Source organism: Verticillium nonalfalfae, assembly GCF_003724135.2.
Source record: "Verticillium nonalfalfae strain VnAa140/NRRL 66861 chromosome Unknown scaffold_100, whole genome shotgun sequence".
NCBI lineage: Eukaryota > Fungi > Ascomycota > Sordariomycetes > Glomerellales > Plectosphaerellaceae > Verticillium > Verticillium nonalfalfae.
In genome coordinates, this window is record NW_021167325.1 from 54,552 (window position 1) to 69,784 (window position 15,233).

A 15,233-nucleotide genomic window follows, 5' to 3' on the forward strand; every position below is an offset into this window, starting at 1 on the left:
CGATGTTGGGCCCATTGGTGCATGTCATTGGTGGAGGGGCGTTTGCTCCTGCCTCGCCGACATCGCGCCAGCAGTGGCCCTGATCGACACTCGTCATAGGTCTCAGGCCGACAGGGAGAATACTGGGCTCATCGGAGGGCTGCATTGACAGTCATCTCTCCAGAGTTTGCCATTCACTGCCCGACATCTCTACAGAGTTCGCCGTCTCCAAGTTGGATGTGTTCCGATGACACCGATTCGTGAAAGCCTCATCAACCATGGATAGTGAAACCAATAATATCTCTCTTGAGATTTAAAGAATAGGCGTCAATTTATCGCGAGCATGATGCACAATTCATTGCCTACAGACTGGGAAATGATTGCCCGATGCATGCAACACTTGACTGTCAATCTTGTCCGTACATGCAGCATCACACGACTAGCCTTCAGGCGAAGGCCTCAGCGGTGGCTGGAAATTGTCGAGATACGACCACAAGACCTTGATCTTGGCGCCCTCCGCAACAATGACATTGCCACCCAGTTGAGACGGCGCCTGCCTGGGGTCCCCCTCAGTCCCTTCTGGCACGACCCTCCAGCGCGACGTAGCCATGTTCTGGCATACCTTGATGTCTTCGGCGGGGCTGTGGACGGTACCATCCTGCTGGTTCATCACGATGGTCGAGTGCGCAAGCACGCCGTCGTGGCCGTGGTGCGCACTGCCATCCGAGTCAAACCAGACAGCGTCGGGGGCGAAGACTGCCTCGATGGCCTTGAGGCGGACTTGTGGGTTGTTGATCGAGAGGAAGGTAATGGAGCGTGTTGTCAGGGTGAACATCGTGTCCCTCTCGGGAAGCGATGTCAGGGAGATGGCGATGTGGTCTGGAGCTGACATGGTGATGCCCTACAAGCTGGACGGAAGAAGAGGAGTAAGGCTGGGCTCTGTTTTCCTGCACTTTGCTCTCTGCTGCTTCTTTTGCCCGGCTGTCCACCATGCTCTTGTACTTCACCAGACAGGCAGATGTTTTGACACATGATACCACCTAGCTCACCTGCGATTCACATGGGCGAGGGTGTTGAGGCATGTAAGATCCAGCTGAATAGGCCGTACGAGAACGAGCCACGGACACCCCGCCCTGAGTCAGCCACACGGCAACGTGCAAAAGGATTCGTAGATATTGTCCAGATTGCTGCAACTAGTGCTGTTGAGCAACGATGCTGAACAGAGGCTGGCTGGCTGGCTGGAGGTGTGGCGGCTGACTGCTGCAGGTTGGTGCTCCAGCTTCCCCTCCGAACCCTTTGGGGCACGCATACATAAGGTAGTACCTTGAGTAAGTACCTAACCCAGTATCGGCCAGTCTGCATGTGACTGGAGCGAGCGGCAACTTACGAGAACAAACAACCAATTCATGATAAGGAGCATACTCTTCCGGCTTCGCCCACGGCGGCAGTGACGAACGAGGTTGAGCATCCCAAGCACACACCTCACTTAGACTTCCAAAGGGAGGTCCAAAATGCTGGCAAACAGGCCCCCGGATGCACGGCAGACATGGGCAACCCCTGGAGCCGGGCGCCAGCGGCTGAGTGGAGTGCCTTTTAGCAGCCTACCCCGCAGTTCCAGCGCTGAACCCGCTGTAGATGGCCTTTTTCTCGCCGAAACCCCCCTGAAGCTTGCCAGCGGCTTTCCACGACGCCCATTGGCGAGGCCGACGTGCGAGGCATCACCTGTTCGAGATTCTTTCAACTATTCAACTACCATATGCCCCAGCCGGTATTCCCGCGCCATTGACAGCTCCCCTAAACCGCAGGCGTGCTTCACGATAGGGCGACTGGATGCAGAGGGAGGGAACATGATGGGTTCCGGAACATAAAGGGTTCCTTCGAGTCCTCGACGAGACCACGATAGCCTCTCCTTCCTCCTCAACCGCTCCTCGACCAGGAACTGCTCGACCAGGAACTGTTCGACCAGGAACTGTACGACCAGGAACTGCACGACCAGGAACCTGAGCAAGAGCATTGATCGCCATCATCATCATCATCATCATCAACACCATCATCGCATTACCACACGACATCAACATGCTCCAGGCAATCGACGACAAGCTCGTCTTCACGTTCGATGCCGAGACGCTCTGGATCCAGCCATGGGGTGCCAACGCCCTGCGCATCCGCTCGACCCGCGCTCGGGAGATGCCCGACGAGGATTGGGCCCTGCTGAAGCCGGCCGCAGCGACGCCCAAGATGACCATTGACGAGCAGAGCGGTGGCACGCTCGAGAACGGCAACGTCAAAGCCTCCATCACCAAGGCAGGCAAAATTACTGTACACAATGCAAAGGGCGATCTGCTGCTTGAGGAGTACACCCGCGCCCGCAAAGATGTCCGCGACCCCAAGTGCAGCGCCCTCAATGTCGAGGCGCGCGAGTTCAAGCCCCTCGCCAATAGTGACAGCTACCACCTGACTGCTCGTTTTGAATCCGTCGATCCAGACGAGAAGCTTTTCGGCATGGGCCAGTACCAACAGCCGTTTCTCGACCTCAAGGGCCATGACCTCGAGCTCGCCCACCGCAACTCGCAGGCCTCTGTGCCTTTTGCCTTGAGCTCCCTCGGCTACGGCCTGCTTTGGAACAACCCGTCCATTGGCAGAGCGTTTCTCGGCCGCAACATCATGTCCTTTGACGCGCGATCCACGACGACGCTAGACTACTGGATCGTCGCCGGTGACACGCCCGCCGCCATCGTCGAGGCCTACGCTGACGCGACGGGAAAGGTCCCATTAGCACCCGAATTCATGCTGGGATTTTGGCAGTGCAAGCTCCGCTATCAGACCCAGGAGGAGCTCCTCTCCGTGGCCCGCGAGTACCGCCGCCGCGAGCTCCCCATTGACCTCATCGTCATCGACTTCTTCCACTGGCCGACGCAGGGTGACTGGCGCTTCGACCCCACCTACTGGCCCGACCCCGACGCCATGATCGCCGAGCTGCGAACGCTGAAGATCGAGCTCATGGTCAGCATCTGGCCCACCGTGGACAAGCGCAGTGAGAACTACCGCGAGATGCTCGAGAAGGGCTACCTCATCCGCGTCGACAGGGGCATCCGCGCGGCCATGGACTTCATGGGCAACACGGTGCACTTTGACGCGACGCACCCCGGGTCGCGCGAGTACGTCTGGCAAAAGGCCAAGAAGAACTACTACGACAAGGGCATCCGCATCTTCTGGCTCGACGAGGCCGAGCCCGAGTACAAGATTTACGACTTTGACAACTACCGCTACCACGCGGGGCCCAACACGGCCGTCGGGAACCTGTACCCGCTCGAGTACGCGCGCGCCTTCTACGAGGGCATGCGCGCCGAGGGCCAGGAGAACATTGTCAACCTGCTGCGCTGCGCGTGGGCCGGCAGCCAAAAGTACGGCGCCCTCGTCTGGAGCGGCGACATTGGCTCCTCGTGGATCAGTCTCCGCAACCAGGTCGCCGCCGGCCTGCACATGGGCGTCGCCGGCCTGCCGTGGTGGACGACGGACATTGGTGGCTTCCACGGCGGCGACCCCACGGACCCCAAGTTCCGCGAGCTCTTTGTGCGGTGGTTCCAGTGGGGCGCCTTCTGTCCCGTCATGCGCCTCCACGGCTTCCGGGAGCCGATGCAGCCGCAGCACGGCACGACGGGGGGCGCCGCGTGCCTCAGCGGCGCGCCGAACGAGGTCTGGTCCTACGGCGAGGACGTGTATGCGATTTGCAAAAAGTACATGTTCCTGCGGGAGACGTTGAGGGAGTACACGCGGGGGCTGATGAAGCAGGCGCACGAGAAGGGCACGCCGGTCATGCGCATGCTCTTCTACGAGTTCCCCGAGGATCAGGAGTGCTGGAGAATCGGGCAGCAGTACATGTACGGCGACAAGTATCTGTGCTGCCCGGTCCTGCAGGAGGGAGCGAGACGGACGAAAGTCTACCTGCCAAAGCTGGCGAGCGGCGAGTGGACGTCTATGCAGGAGGGGAAAGAGGAACGTTCTGCCGGCGGTCAATGGATCGAAGTTGATGCCCCGTTGGAGTGGATGCCTGTGTTTGTCAGGGAATGAGGGCGTTACGGTTGTCGAGGATGTAAACTTGACTGTTCATGCTGTACGAGTCAGTAGATGCTTTCTTCCATGCGGCATCAAGAGAAAGCTTCAAGAGACGTGGTTTGATGGTTTCTTCGAAGTGTTCCTAAGAAAAAAAAAACCCAGACACGTCAGTGGTACACAAAGCTACGGGCTACGGGGACGTGACCTATATTCAATGTCGCGAAGGCTAGGGTGGCCAACACGTTGTCGGTGCTCCGACGACGAAAGCATAAAAGGTTTAAACACCACGACACGACTGCTGTTGCAATGTTCCTGCTCTGGCAACTTTTCTGCTCAACATAGTGTAACATCGCCCTAGTAAGATGTAAACATGGGTATCGGCTCGTGCTTTCGCATGGGAACCAGCCATTTTTGCAGTGCGCACATACCTGCCTTTCTCTCCTGACAAGCTCTAGAAACAAAAGAGGTGCAAAGTCGTGGTGGTACAGTGGTTTCCATCGAGTATTCGCACGCATAATCTACTACTCACAACTTACCCACAGCCTCTCTTATCTCGCATCTGCTGAAGAATGTGTACAGACGCAGGCCCAGGCTGATTGTGACAGTCGATCCCATTACCCCGGCAAGCCACTACAACCCTTCTTCAGCTGAACCACTTCAGCCATGCTTTCCAGCCCCAGCGATTGCTCGCATCCTTGGCGTGAGATTGGAACGCTGGAAAAGAATGATACGTATGTAGAACTCTCGAATTTGTCAGGCTGCTGCCATGTCCAGAATCATCGTTCCATCGGTCAACCGGGGACCAGGTCCCGCAAACCTCACATATACCTGGCGGTGACGCATCGGAATAGGGCGAAACCGACCCGCACCCGACAAACAGCTTCCTAGCTCGCAGCGAAAGTGACGTCCGACCTTTCGTTGCGCACCATCTCGATTGTGTCGTCGACGGCGGGCCTCGAGTCAGAACAGTGGGATCCCACGCTGGCGCCTGCGCCGGGGATAACCATTCCACTCGCCCTGGCACGCCTGGTGCCTCGCTCATGGCTCCGGATGTGATGGGACGCTGCGGGCAGCTTTGGGAGGCACACAGGCATCACATGGCGCTAACAGGACGAGAGGACCATGCGCATGGTGCTCTGGACTTATACGTCAAGAGTCGGACGAGACGTGTGGGGTACAATACCCTTGATCTGGCGCTGGGCCTTTGTGATCGTCGTACACAGACAAATACGACTGCTTTGTTTGTTATCCCCGAAAGAATGCGGCTTTGGGGACCCTCTCGAACAGCCTTATTGCGACCGAGCACACAGTCCGTCGTGTCTCTCGACCGATCCGGTGACACCAGCTCCCATGATCCGCAATCGTCGCCCAGTCTGAGCGAGCGAGAGTCAGGGCAGGGCTGGCTTGCCATGCCAGCACTCGAACGACGGCGCTGCACGGGCCCATTTCTGTTCATGCCCGCAGCCAGACTCAAGTCTAGTTGGGAATAAGAGGACAGCCGGGGCGCGGTCTACCAAGTACGGTCCTGGTCCTTTAGCAGACTGGGACGCTTGAGCGCCAGAACCTTACCCCATTCATCGCAGCATGGAGGCCGCCACATGCCTAATGAGTGCAAGTCGGATGAGTCGAGTGGCACCCGGAATCTCGACTACTATGGAAGCTGCCCCAACAAGCTAGCGAAGCTTGTGGCTGGCGCGAACCAGCGGGCCAAGCGCACAAGACCCTGTCGATTCGCCCACTACCGACATGGGCACCAACATCTGTTCCTGATCCTGCTGCGTCTTCGTGGGCGTGCTGACGGACTAAGCGAGTTCGAAGCGTCATGGCGTTCAGGCTGGCGAGCTGTCCTCTCGTCGTCCCCTCACTGTTTGTCGAAGCATAGGGCCATGGCCCCATGCCAGCCTGCGCGCGACGAGGCCGAGGCCCTGTTGCCGATTGTCACGGTAAGCCACGTGGTTGACACGGCGGTCCAAGCGACCGATCATTTTCGGTATCGCGCCATGGTGCGTTGCATCTGTGTTCGCGCGCAAGCCGCCAGCGAAAATACTCATGACGGGAGGAGGATGGATGGAGTCGGGGGCTTCTCTCGTTGTGACGAACGCGCCCCCGTTTTCTCCTCGTCAGAATCTCCTCTTCAGAGTCTCGGAGAAGAATCGGTCCAACGGCTGCAAGTGCCGTTGCGGTGCCTCTTGTGTCTCGCATTCGTGCTCACATTGCTTTTCTACTCTCTATAGCCCCTGACACTTGCGACACTTGGGACATCTGGCGTGGGGAAGGGCAATATGAGTGCATGCAGGGCGAACCTGACACCACATCCAGCCAAACGAAACTCTCCACGATCTCGGCTCTCGGAAAATCTCTGCGCATCCTCCTCTCTATCACCATCACGCGCTAAGATGACACCCCATGTGGAAAAGAAACCAAAAGCCAGGTGAGCGGAGAGGGCCAAGCAGCGCTAGAAGAGGTTCGGTCCTAGTCTTGTGAATCAGGAACGCACCAAGCCTGCCCAAACGCCCCACGGCAATCGGCTTGAACGTCTCTGCGCGCGCCCTGGGCCGGCCCAGCTGGTCGTGTGCTGCTGGGTCTGGCTCATGTAGCACGCACTGATCCCTTCAGCTGGCTCTTGACCCCCCTCCCCGCCCCTCGCCCCCTTGCTAGCCAGCGAAACCAAAAAGCAACCTAGGTTTGCCCGAGGCGTCCCCGGATCACCAAGGTGCGTCCACTGGGATGTGGGCTTGTAATCTGTTCATGTTTCGGTGACTAGCCCTGGCCGCACCGCGCAATGGCCGGTGGAGTGGGTGGGTAGAGAGATGGATGAGTGGATGGTGTTAATTCTCTTTGTTTTTCTTTTCGGCGTTTATGCCTGCACTGTTCCTGTTCAGTAATGGATATCCTATGCCGATCCAGGGGGGTGCCTTTCCCGACAAACGGATTTTGACGTCCCACGTGGCTGGCTGAGCGGTTGGCCTGGGCGGTATATGAGCTGCGGATGGCGCCCACTCGGGGAACAGAGTGAAGGAGGGAACGAGGCTTTCTGGTGTGTCCTTACTTCTTCACCGTTCGTCATTGCTTCGTCGACGAGCCCCCCATCGCCACCTTCGTCACGTCCCGCGGATCATACAACGCCAAGGATGGAAGTCCCAACCTGGTTGCAATGGTACAAGAAGCCAGAGTACCGAGACATCAAGCAGTACTCGACCGACGTGCGTAATGGACGCCGCAGCATATCCTCTGATGGCAAGGGCAAGTCCAGTATCCCGCCTCACCTGAGCCTGGATAGGGTGCTCGCGAACAAGACTTGTAAGTGATGACCAAACGAAGAGGTTGTCCCGACGCAGCTGGGCTGACTTGGCTACCATAGGCAGTCCCATGTCTCTCTATGACTTTTACATGTACTTGAAGCACATCGAGTACTCGCCTGAGAACCTCGAGTTCTACGTCTGGTTCAAGAACTACGAGGCAAGATGGTCGAAGCACAGCCGGCAACAAGACTACGAACCGGTAGAGAAGGACCTTAGCACCGCTAGCACCTATCAGGCGTCTGAGGGATACTCCTCCGAGACGGAGCTCGGCCTGAAGAGCGAACCTCTGGAGACCGTCGAGCTGGCAGAGCTTTCAGCGGACCTCGAAACTGGTATGGTGCCACCTCCTCTCTCAGATGTGTCGATGCCCAGACTAACACGACACGCAGCCAGCGAGACGACGACACGGATTCTCGAGGTCGCTCTGCCCAAGACGGCCTGCACGCCGCTGACAAAACCCAAGCGTACAGCCCGCGACCACCTCCGCGCCCTCACCTCAGCCTGCACCAACGCCTGCGCCCTCCCAACAGACGCGCTCCCGACACTGCCAGGAACACATCCCTTTGACGCAGCGCCGGAGCTCTCTTCCATCATCCAGACGTATCTCCTGCCGTCGTCGCCCAAGGAGCTCAACATCCCGCCCGCGCTCCGCGACACGGCCCTCGAGGCGCTCAAGACATCTCCCGCCCCGGTCCACCTGGCGCCGATCGCCGGGCACGTCTACGACCTGCTGCGCACGTGCTCGCACCCCAACTTCCTCCGCCTCGGCGTCGCCAACGGCACCCTCGAGACCGTCTGCGTCGCGACCTCGCTCGGCATCGCCCTCACCTTCGCCGGCCTCCTCTTCACCCTGCTCCGCGCCTTTGTGCCCTTTACAGGTGCCCACACGCGACTCGTCCTCCTCGGATCCTGGTTCTTCTGGTTCCTCGGCCTGAGCTTCATCCTGTCGGGCCTGCGCGGCAGCTGCTTCTTCCTGCTGCTCTTTTCGCGCCGCCAGCCCCTGCCATGGGAGCGCTTCGATGACAGCGCGTCCATGTCCTCGGTGCGGTCGGGTGTCGCGCGCGTGCTGGGCCGCCTCATGATCTTTGATCGCAAGCTCCGCGTCGGCGATGTCAACCTGCGCAGGCTGCAGCGGAAGATTGTGCTGCAGAGCTTGGCAGGCGGTGCCATTGGCGGCACGATCGGCGTCTTGGTGTTTGTGTTCCTGCCGGTCTGGAAGGAGACTGTCAAGCTGTAATGGTGCACTTTGCGAGTGGTTTGAAAAGACAATATCAAGATGTGACGAGATCCATAGCGTGCAGAATTAAAGTTGCTTTCTTTCCTCTTCATATTCATGATCTGGTGGCTGTGATGAACGTTTCATTTTGCTAATATGGGTATCGCGTCGTGATGCAAGCAGGAAGAGACACGAAGGCTAAATATATACAAAAGACGCCGTCGCTTTGGACGAAGTGCACCTGGAAAACACGACATCTGGAGGCGAATAGACCAGGTCCAGCGCTGCTCTCTCTCAGACCATCTCATCGCCGCGAATATTGTGCCCAGGTGCATGGCGGGGCCGGCTCGCCGTCGTGTCTGGAACTTGTAAATTGCGATCCGGACCAACGGCGGCGTTGCCTGTCATCCTGGGAGCATAGGTTGCGCTGCTACGGCCGCTAGGAGGGAGCGGCTTCTCGTCGATGGCTTCAGAACTTTTGGCCCACCCTGCTGACCGAGTAAAGACGCCATCGCGAGGTCCGTATCCCTTATCCAGAGTGTAGGCAAAGTCCTCGTTGCGCTGCAGAGGAATGTGGTTGAAGCGCCAGTCCCAGATGGCGGCGTAGTTGCCTCTGTAGGCGGCAACAGCAGCACCTGTGCCAATGATACTGCCGGCAAGAATGTCGTACCAGTGGTGCGCCTGGTCGATCGTGAGCACGCACGCCTTGAGGAAGGCTCCGAGCAGGGGTGCGATGGTTAGGGCCACCTTCCAGAACGCAGGACGGTAGGCGGCCCAGACCTTGAGCTTGGCATTGAAGTAGAGATGCAGGAACACAAAGCCGGCAAAGGCTGTGGCAGCATGACCAGAAGGCCAGCTTGTCATGGCTGTTTTCAAAAGCTTCTTGTCAGGCTGGGTGCAGATTTCGGAGGTGTACATGATCTCGTGAAAGCCGACGCCGTTGAGACCCGTCGAATTATGGGACGACGCGAGGGAGATATCAGGCATGCAGACGGCCAGAAAGTAAGGGCGGAAGCCGCCGATTAGGTGTTTGACAATGACACAAGAAAGCGTCTGGATGATGAGAGCCTGGACCACGCCCATGATGGCGTTGTTGGCGTCCCAGAAACTACGGACGCGAATCTGCGCGAGCAGGATGAAGACGATGGGAATAAAAGCAGAGATGCAGGCCGAGAGACCAGAGGAAATGATCCAGCCGCGCTCTGGGTAAGCAAGACTTGGGAACACAATGTCACCAGAGTCGGTAAAGGTGACAGGGAAGGTTCGTGTTGCTGCTAGCGGTGCACTGTAGATCTGGAGACGGCTGCTGTCAGCGGACGGACCTCGTGCGAAACAAAAGGCGACATACCCCAAGCGTGGCAAAGCCTAGAACGGCCATGGTCAGGAGGTCGAGCCACATGGTGCGTAACCAGCCCAGGAAGAATTGGCCGCAGCTCCGACGCGAGCGAATTGTGTCGCGGGTGAAGGTGGGTTGGATGCCATCACCACGGATCCTGTCGATGATGGACATGATAGTGATAGCTCGCAGGGAGCCAGGAGCACTAGGGGAAGTGAATTTTACTGAACAGCTTCAAGATGAGAGAGGTGTATCGAAGAGGACAGGATGTGTATGCGAGGTCAGAGAAGATGCTGGCGTTGATGATGATATAAAAGCGCGGCTGATGACTGTCTCTGGGCCTTCCAAGCCAAGACGGCAGCTGATGTCATGTTGTCTGCGTCTGTGTGCGCAGGAGCGAGCCGCGGCCAATGTGGAAGATCTGATGGTCGCTTGGCAAGTGAAGGTTTCTCTTGGGTGTGACGATGGTTCGCCTGGCTGGGCCCATGTTGGTTGGCGGAGGATCGCCTGCGAGGGCCGGGGAAATCTGGACGGTGACATGGGCATGTGTGCGCTGGTCGAGGGTGCAAAACAGGGAAGCCGACAGGAAGGTGCACTGCAATTCAGAGTTGAGGCTACCTGAAGCAGGAGCGATCAGCGAGATGAGCCACTGACGTCAATCCGTAGCAGCGCCGTTGGTCGAGGCCTGTGGCTGGTCGGCAGGTACTTTCTCTAGGCAGGTGGCGTAGCGCCTGTTCCTGCTGCTCTTGTTTGTTCCTGCCTGTTTCTGCCTGTTTCTGCCTGCTCGCAAATGCGTTCTCGGTGCCGCCTCCGGTTGGCTGCGAGGGCAACCCCCAACAGTCAACCTCACAGCTCAGCAAGTCATCAAGATGATCATGTTCGCTGCAAATCCCACCCCTTGTACCTTACCCTTTATACCCGAATACTTAACCCACGGGGCGTCATTTCATTCAAAACATGTAATTTCTTGTTGCCTCCCATGGACATCCCCAGGGCTGGCAAACACCTGATCTCGTTCCTGCGACGTCACGAATCATGGAAGCTGTGATGGACATCTTTGGCGACAATAGCTGAAGAGACTAACCCCTTGAGCAGACATGCCATCTGCTACACCCATGCTCCGTCATGGTACACCGCATGTCGGCTTGCATAAGGTAGACTAGGTTGATCTCCATCTCCACCTGGACCGTCGTTGCCAAATGCGAACAGCCTCACACTTCTCTTGAGTTGCTTCAACACTGTTGCAAATCAACGAAGCATTGGCAGTCAACTCGGCTCGTTTTCTGTGTCGCGCCGCTGGATCGTTTGTCCACTTGATATGCTACCTTGTCATCGAAGGGCTCGACCTTGTGGTGCATATCCAGTTGAGGCTGCTAACGTACATTCTGCTACGCCCGATTGGCCTCGCTACCACACGCCAGACGCCCGAGCCCTGACAAACATCAACATGGGGACGTTGAGCTCATGACTCGTGACTTGGACGCCTTTGGAAGCGGGAAACGACAAATCCCGCTTATTGTTGTTACCTTTCTAGTGCCGTCCCTTCCGAAAATGCTACCTGTGGTTGCTCTCAGTGTGACTTACATTTCAGACTTGAGCGTATCCCGCGAACCTAAGTCTTCGTTTCGGGCGCAGTTCCTGCGAAAGGCAGCGTATCTATACGGGTGTCACAGTGGTAGACCGTCACATTGAATTGACAATCCCCTTGAGCCAAAAGCTAAACACATTGCAGCGACACGTGCACCAGCATCACTTTGATGGCCCAAAATATCTTGCAATAATGTACCTCTCCTTTTAAATGGCTTAGTTGTCTGGTCTCGATAGTTGCAGAATCTGAGGGATCAGGAGCTACTCAGCCTCCGTCTTACACGAGACTGTCGACATGAAGATGCGCTACATCAACTTTGCTTTTGTTTCTCTGTGGCTCCTGGGATTCCAGTACTGCCGAATTCACAATTACCGTGATCCTACATCGTACTTTTTCAAGCCCGAACGAGCGTACCGCAGCGAGTATTCCAACACTAGAATCCTCGAAGCCCAACGGTTCATCGAAGAACATGCTGGAGTACCCAGCTTGCGGACCAATCGAATACTCCGCCCAACCGAAGAAGCACCCAGACTATGCATTGGCATACCCAGCTTTGGACAAAGGCCTGGCATGGACGATAGTCTCTTGCACACTCTTGCTTCACTCATCGACCATCTGACACACGTTGAACGAGAGACTATCTACATTGCCGTTCTCATCGTCGATAACCCACCAACTAAACATCCAAGCTTTTACACGCAGCAGCTGACAATGTTTGCTGACGAGATTCTTGGTTACGATGGCCACATCAACCGCACCAAGACTGTCCTCGCCTTTGATGGCGGAAATCTCAATCCGGTCCTTATCCCCGACACCCTTTCGATACAACGAAAAATAGACTCCGACGTTGCCCTCCTAGTCGACGCATGCCAATCGACTCAGGCGGGTTACTTTGCGCTCGTTGAAGACGACGTGGTAGCCTCAAAGGATTGGTTCGCCAGGACCTTAGAAGCAGTGACGTTGCTCGAGGAAAAGAGGCATAAGTCACACAGGGACTGGCTCTATCTTCGGTTATTCTACTCGGAGACCTATCTTGGCTGGAATGATGAAGAGTGGATGTGCTATGCGGCCTGGATTGTCAGCGCCTACGTCTTTGTCATTTCCTGCCTTGCGATTGCTACTCGTCTCTCGACCCCCGGGCGGTCGACCACCTCCTGTCGATGCTCGAAACATTTCATCAAGATCTACGCTTCAGTATTGAGCCTCTGGCTACCATTGACCATCGCGTTGTACTTTCTGGCCGGAAGACTCACGATGCAGCCGATGTCACCTGGCGTGCACCAAATGTCAAACTACGGTTGCTGTACGCAGGCACTCGTATTTCCGAAGCGGCACATGGAAGATGTATCTCATCATCTCCGAGATCCCGAATTTGAGTTATTTCCAGATCAGATGATCGAGATATTGGCTGACAGGGAGGGCCTTGCCAAGTGGGCGTTGGTGCCGAGCGCCGTGCAACATGTTGGAAGGAAGAGCTCGTCAATCGCGGTTGGAAGGACCAAGCCGACGTGGAATTTCCGATTTGAGAAGCAGCACTAAGATATATTTGGGTAGGTAGTCCTAGTCGGTTGGACAGAAACATATCGCCAGATGAGCCCCATGGTAGTGTGTTGTAATGTTGCTTCCGCCCCCTCGTAGGCCGCGGCCTGCTACTGATGATGCTTGCTACCGAGACACGAACAGAAACCCCTTTGCTCCATCCAAACTGTGCTTAAATACCGACGCTCCTATCCAGTTCCCGTCATCGCCATACTCTTCTCATCCTTGCCAAACAGCCTCGATGATGACAAAGAATGTCATGGGGTTAGCCTCGACCCTGACAATCTCAAACCTCTCGTCGGCCTTGTGGAAAATCTCCTCCCAGGCCTTGACGGGCCTCTCCTTGGTTGCAAACAGAGCCATCATGCGAATGTCGGTCGACGTTCCCATCTGCTGAATCGACCGCGGCAGTGGCTCGCCCTCCTGCTCGCCCTGCTTGCCGACGTAGTCGATGAAGAGCACGCGCGCGCCGCGCTTGAGGCTCGGTCGCAGCGCCTGCAGAATCTGTACCGACTCCTTGTCAGGCCAATCGTGCAGGATGAGCTTGAACATGTACACGTCGGCCGACAGAGCCTGGGGCTCGAAGAAGGACTGCGCGTGGAAGGTGACGCGCGAGGCGAGCTCTGCCGGCCGGTTGGCCGTGAAGACGGGCTCGACCTCGGGGAGGTCCTGCACCGTGATCTTGAGATTCGGGTAGGCCTTCGCCAGGGCAAAGTCGTCGTGGCCGCCGGAGCCGCCGAGCTGGAAGACACGTGGTGTTAGTGCTGTGACAAAAGTCTGGAGGCATGATGCAGGGGACGCAACGTACGTCGACGACGGAAATGTCGCCCGCGGCTTTCCAGTCATAAGCATCGAGGACAACCTGCTCGAGACGGAAGATGTCCTTGAGGTAGTTCATGAAGGTGACGAAATTGCGCGACCGCCACCCCTTCTTCTCGCCTTCGCCGTCATTCTCGATGTAGTCCCAGCTGTTCTTGTAACGGCCGAGCGGGCCGTCGTTGTTGTGCAGCACGGCAAAGGCCGTCTTGGTCATGTCTTGCGACAGCTCTGTCTGGCCCTTGCAGTGCTGCTCGAGCGCACGGTTCATAAGGGTCATGGGCGGGCCGGCATCGTCGAGCAGGGTGGCGACGAGTGCGCGGAGACCTGTGTTCTTGGCGAGGGCAGCGGAGCGGGATGTGTGGCGTACACCCGAGGCTGGTCGGCCTGGAGTGACTTCAGCGAAGAGGCGAAGCGTCGTTGCGTGCTCGAGGACGCGCTCGACGACTTCTTGTGGCAGGGAGGTGTGCTTGGCGATGGTGGCGTGATCAGCCGAGCCGTCCAGGGGGACTGCGTCCCAGAAGTTGAAATGGTTCAAGATGTTCAGCACAGCAACGTCAGGCATGGACTGAGAGATGTCAGATGCGTGGGGCAGGTAAGACTCGAGGGAGAGAGCTCACGTTGTGAACATAGTTGAAGATGCTCTCGCTTGGGCCTTGGGCGAGGTACCACATGTCTTGCAAGGAGTCGAGGAGCTTCTGGCGCAGCACAAAGGCCTCCGGCGTGATGCCCTCATAGCTGGTCGGGCTATCTGCTTCGAAGGTTGGTTGGGGGATTTTGTTCTGCTCGAGGAACTTGGTAAAGGAGGCTGACAGCTCAGTCACCTTGGCCGCAAGGCTCTCTAGAGTTTCTGGGGAATTAGACATTGTATGGGATGGTCGAATCGAACGGGGAGTGTGAGAGTAGCAGAGATCGTGAGTGATCGACACGGCCGCTATGGTCAGGGGCCAGGCTATCTATTTAACGTCGAACCCTGAATCACGACCTTGCGACAGAGTGCTCTGGCCTCGAGCTACCCCTCCTCGCGCCCGACTAACTGCCCCTCCGCACTCGGACAATCGCCATTCTGCAGGAGAAACTAGAACCGAAAGCGAATACATGATCCATCCTGGTGTGGAAAGAAGACCAAGGTAGTGGCGGTAGTGGATGTAACACCAACGCAAGGCGACGATCAGATAATCTTATCAGATCAAAAGTGATGGAGATCCCACCAAATGCTAGGCCCAGTGGAGGCTAGACCGTTGGGGTCTGTCCCCAGGGGTGACATCAGTGCCGGCTCCATGACGTGGTCTTGCGGCATTTTCCAGGGCACCAAGCAGAAGAAGGGAGCACCTAGGAGATTTTAGGTCGCAGGCCATTCGATGTGTGGCGCCGCCAGTGCCGCTCCTTGGCTTAATGTTC

At 57.0% G+C, this 15,233-nt stretch overlaps 6 protein-coding genes across 6 annotated transcripts; 3 read left to right on the forward strand and 3 right to left on the reverse strand.

Annotated features, from left to right (window-relative positions):
- Positions 1–418: 418 nt before the first annotated feature.
- On the reverse strand, positions 419–871 carry D7B24_000346 (uncharacterized protein; the record flags this gene model as incomplete). The annotated part of the gene is made up of 1 exon (XM_028634604.1): positions 419–871. One exon carries the CDS (start codon positions 869–871, stop codon positions 419–421), a length of 453 nt encoding a protein of 150 aa, XP_028492724.1.
- A 1,184-nt stretch (positions 872–2,055) lies between these two features.
- Positions 2,056–4,050, forward strand: D7B24_000347 (uncharacterized protein; the record flags this gene model as incomplete). The annotated part of the gene is made up of 1 exon (XM_028634605.1): positions 2,056–4,050. One exon carries the CDS (start codon positions 2,056–2,058, stop codon positions 4,048–4,050), a length of 1,995 nt encoding a protein of 664 aa, XP_028492725.1.
- A 3,116-nt stretch (positions 4,051–7,166) lies between these two features.
- On the forward strand, positions 7,167–8,574 carry D7B24_000348 (uncharacterized protein; the record flags this gene model as incomplete). The annotated part of the gene is made up of 2 exons (XM_028634606.1): positions 7,167–7,335; positions 7,397–8,574. 2 exons carry the CDS (start codon positions 7,167–7,169, stop codon positions 8,572–8,574), a joined length of 1,347 nt encoding a protein of 448 aa, XP_028492726.1.
- A 273-nt stretch (positions 8,575–8,847) lies between these two features.
- Positions 8,848–10,063, reverse strand: D7B24_000349 (uncharacterized protein; the record flags this gene model as incomplete). The annotated part of the gene is made up of 2 exons (XM_028634607.1): positions 8,848–9,846; positions 9,902–10,063. 2 exons carry the CDS (start codon positions 10,061–10,063, stop codon positions 8,848–8,850), a joined length of 1,161 nt encoding a protein of 386 aa, XP_028492727.1.
- Positions 10,064–11,771: 1,708 nt separating this feature from the next.
- On the forward strand, positions 11,772–13,016 carry D7B24_000350 (uncharacterized protein; the record flags this gene model as incomplete). Its single annotated transcript, XM_028634608.1, has 1 exon — positions 11,772–13,016. One exon carries the CDS (start codon positions 11,772–11,774, stop codon positions 13,014–13,016), a length of 1,245 nt encoding a protein of 414 aa, XP_028492728.1.
- Positions 13,017–13,235: 219 nt separating this feature from the next.
- D7B24_000351 (uncharacterized protein) lies at positions 13,236–14,698 on the reverse strand (the record flags this gene model as incomplete). The annotated part of the gene is made up of 3 exons (XM_028634609.1): positions 13,236–13,757; positions 13,825–14,400; positions 14,453–14,698. 3 exons carry the CDS (start codon positions 14,696–14,698, stop codon positions 13,236–13,238), a joined length of 1,344 nt encoding a protein of 447 aa, XP_028492729.1.
- Between the last annotated feature and the right edge of the window lie 535 nt (positions 14,699–15,233).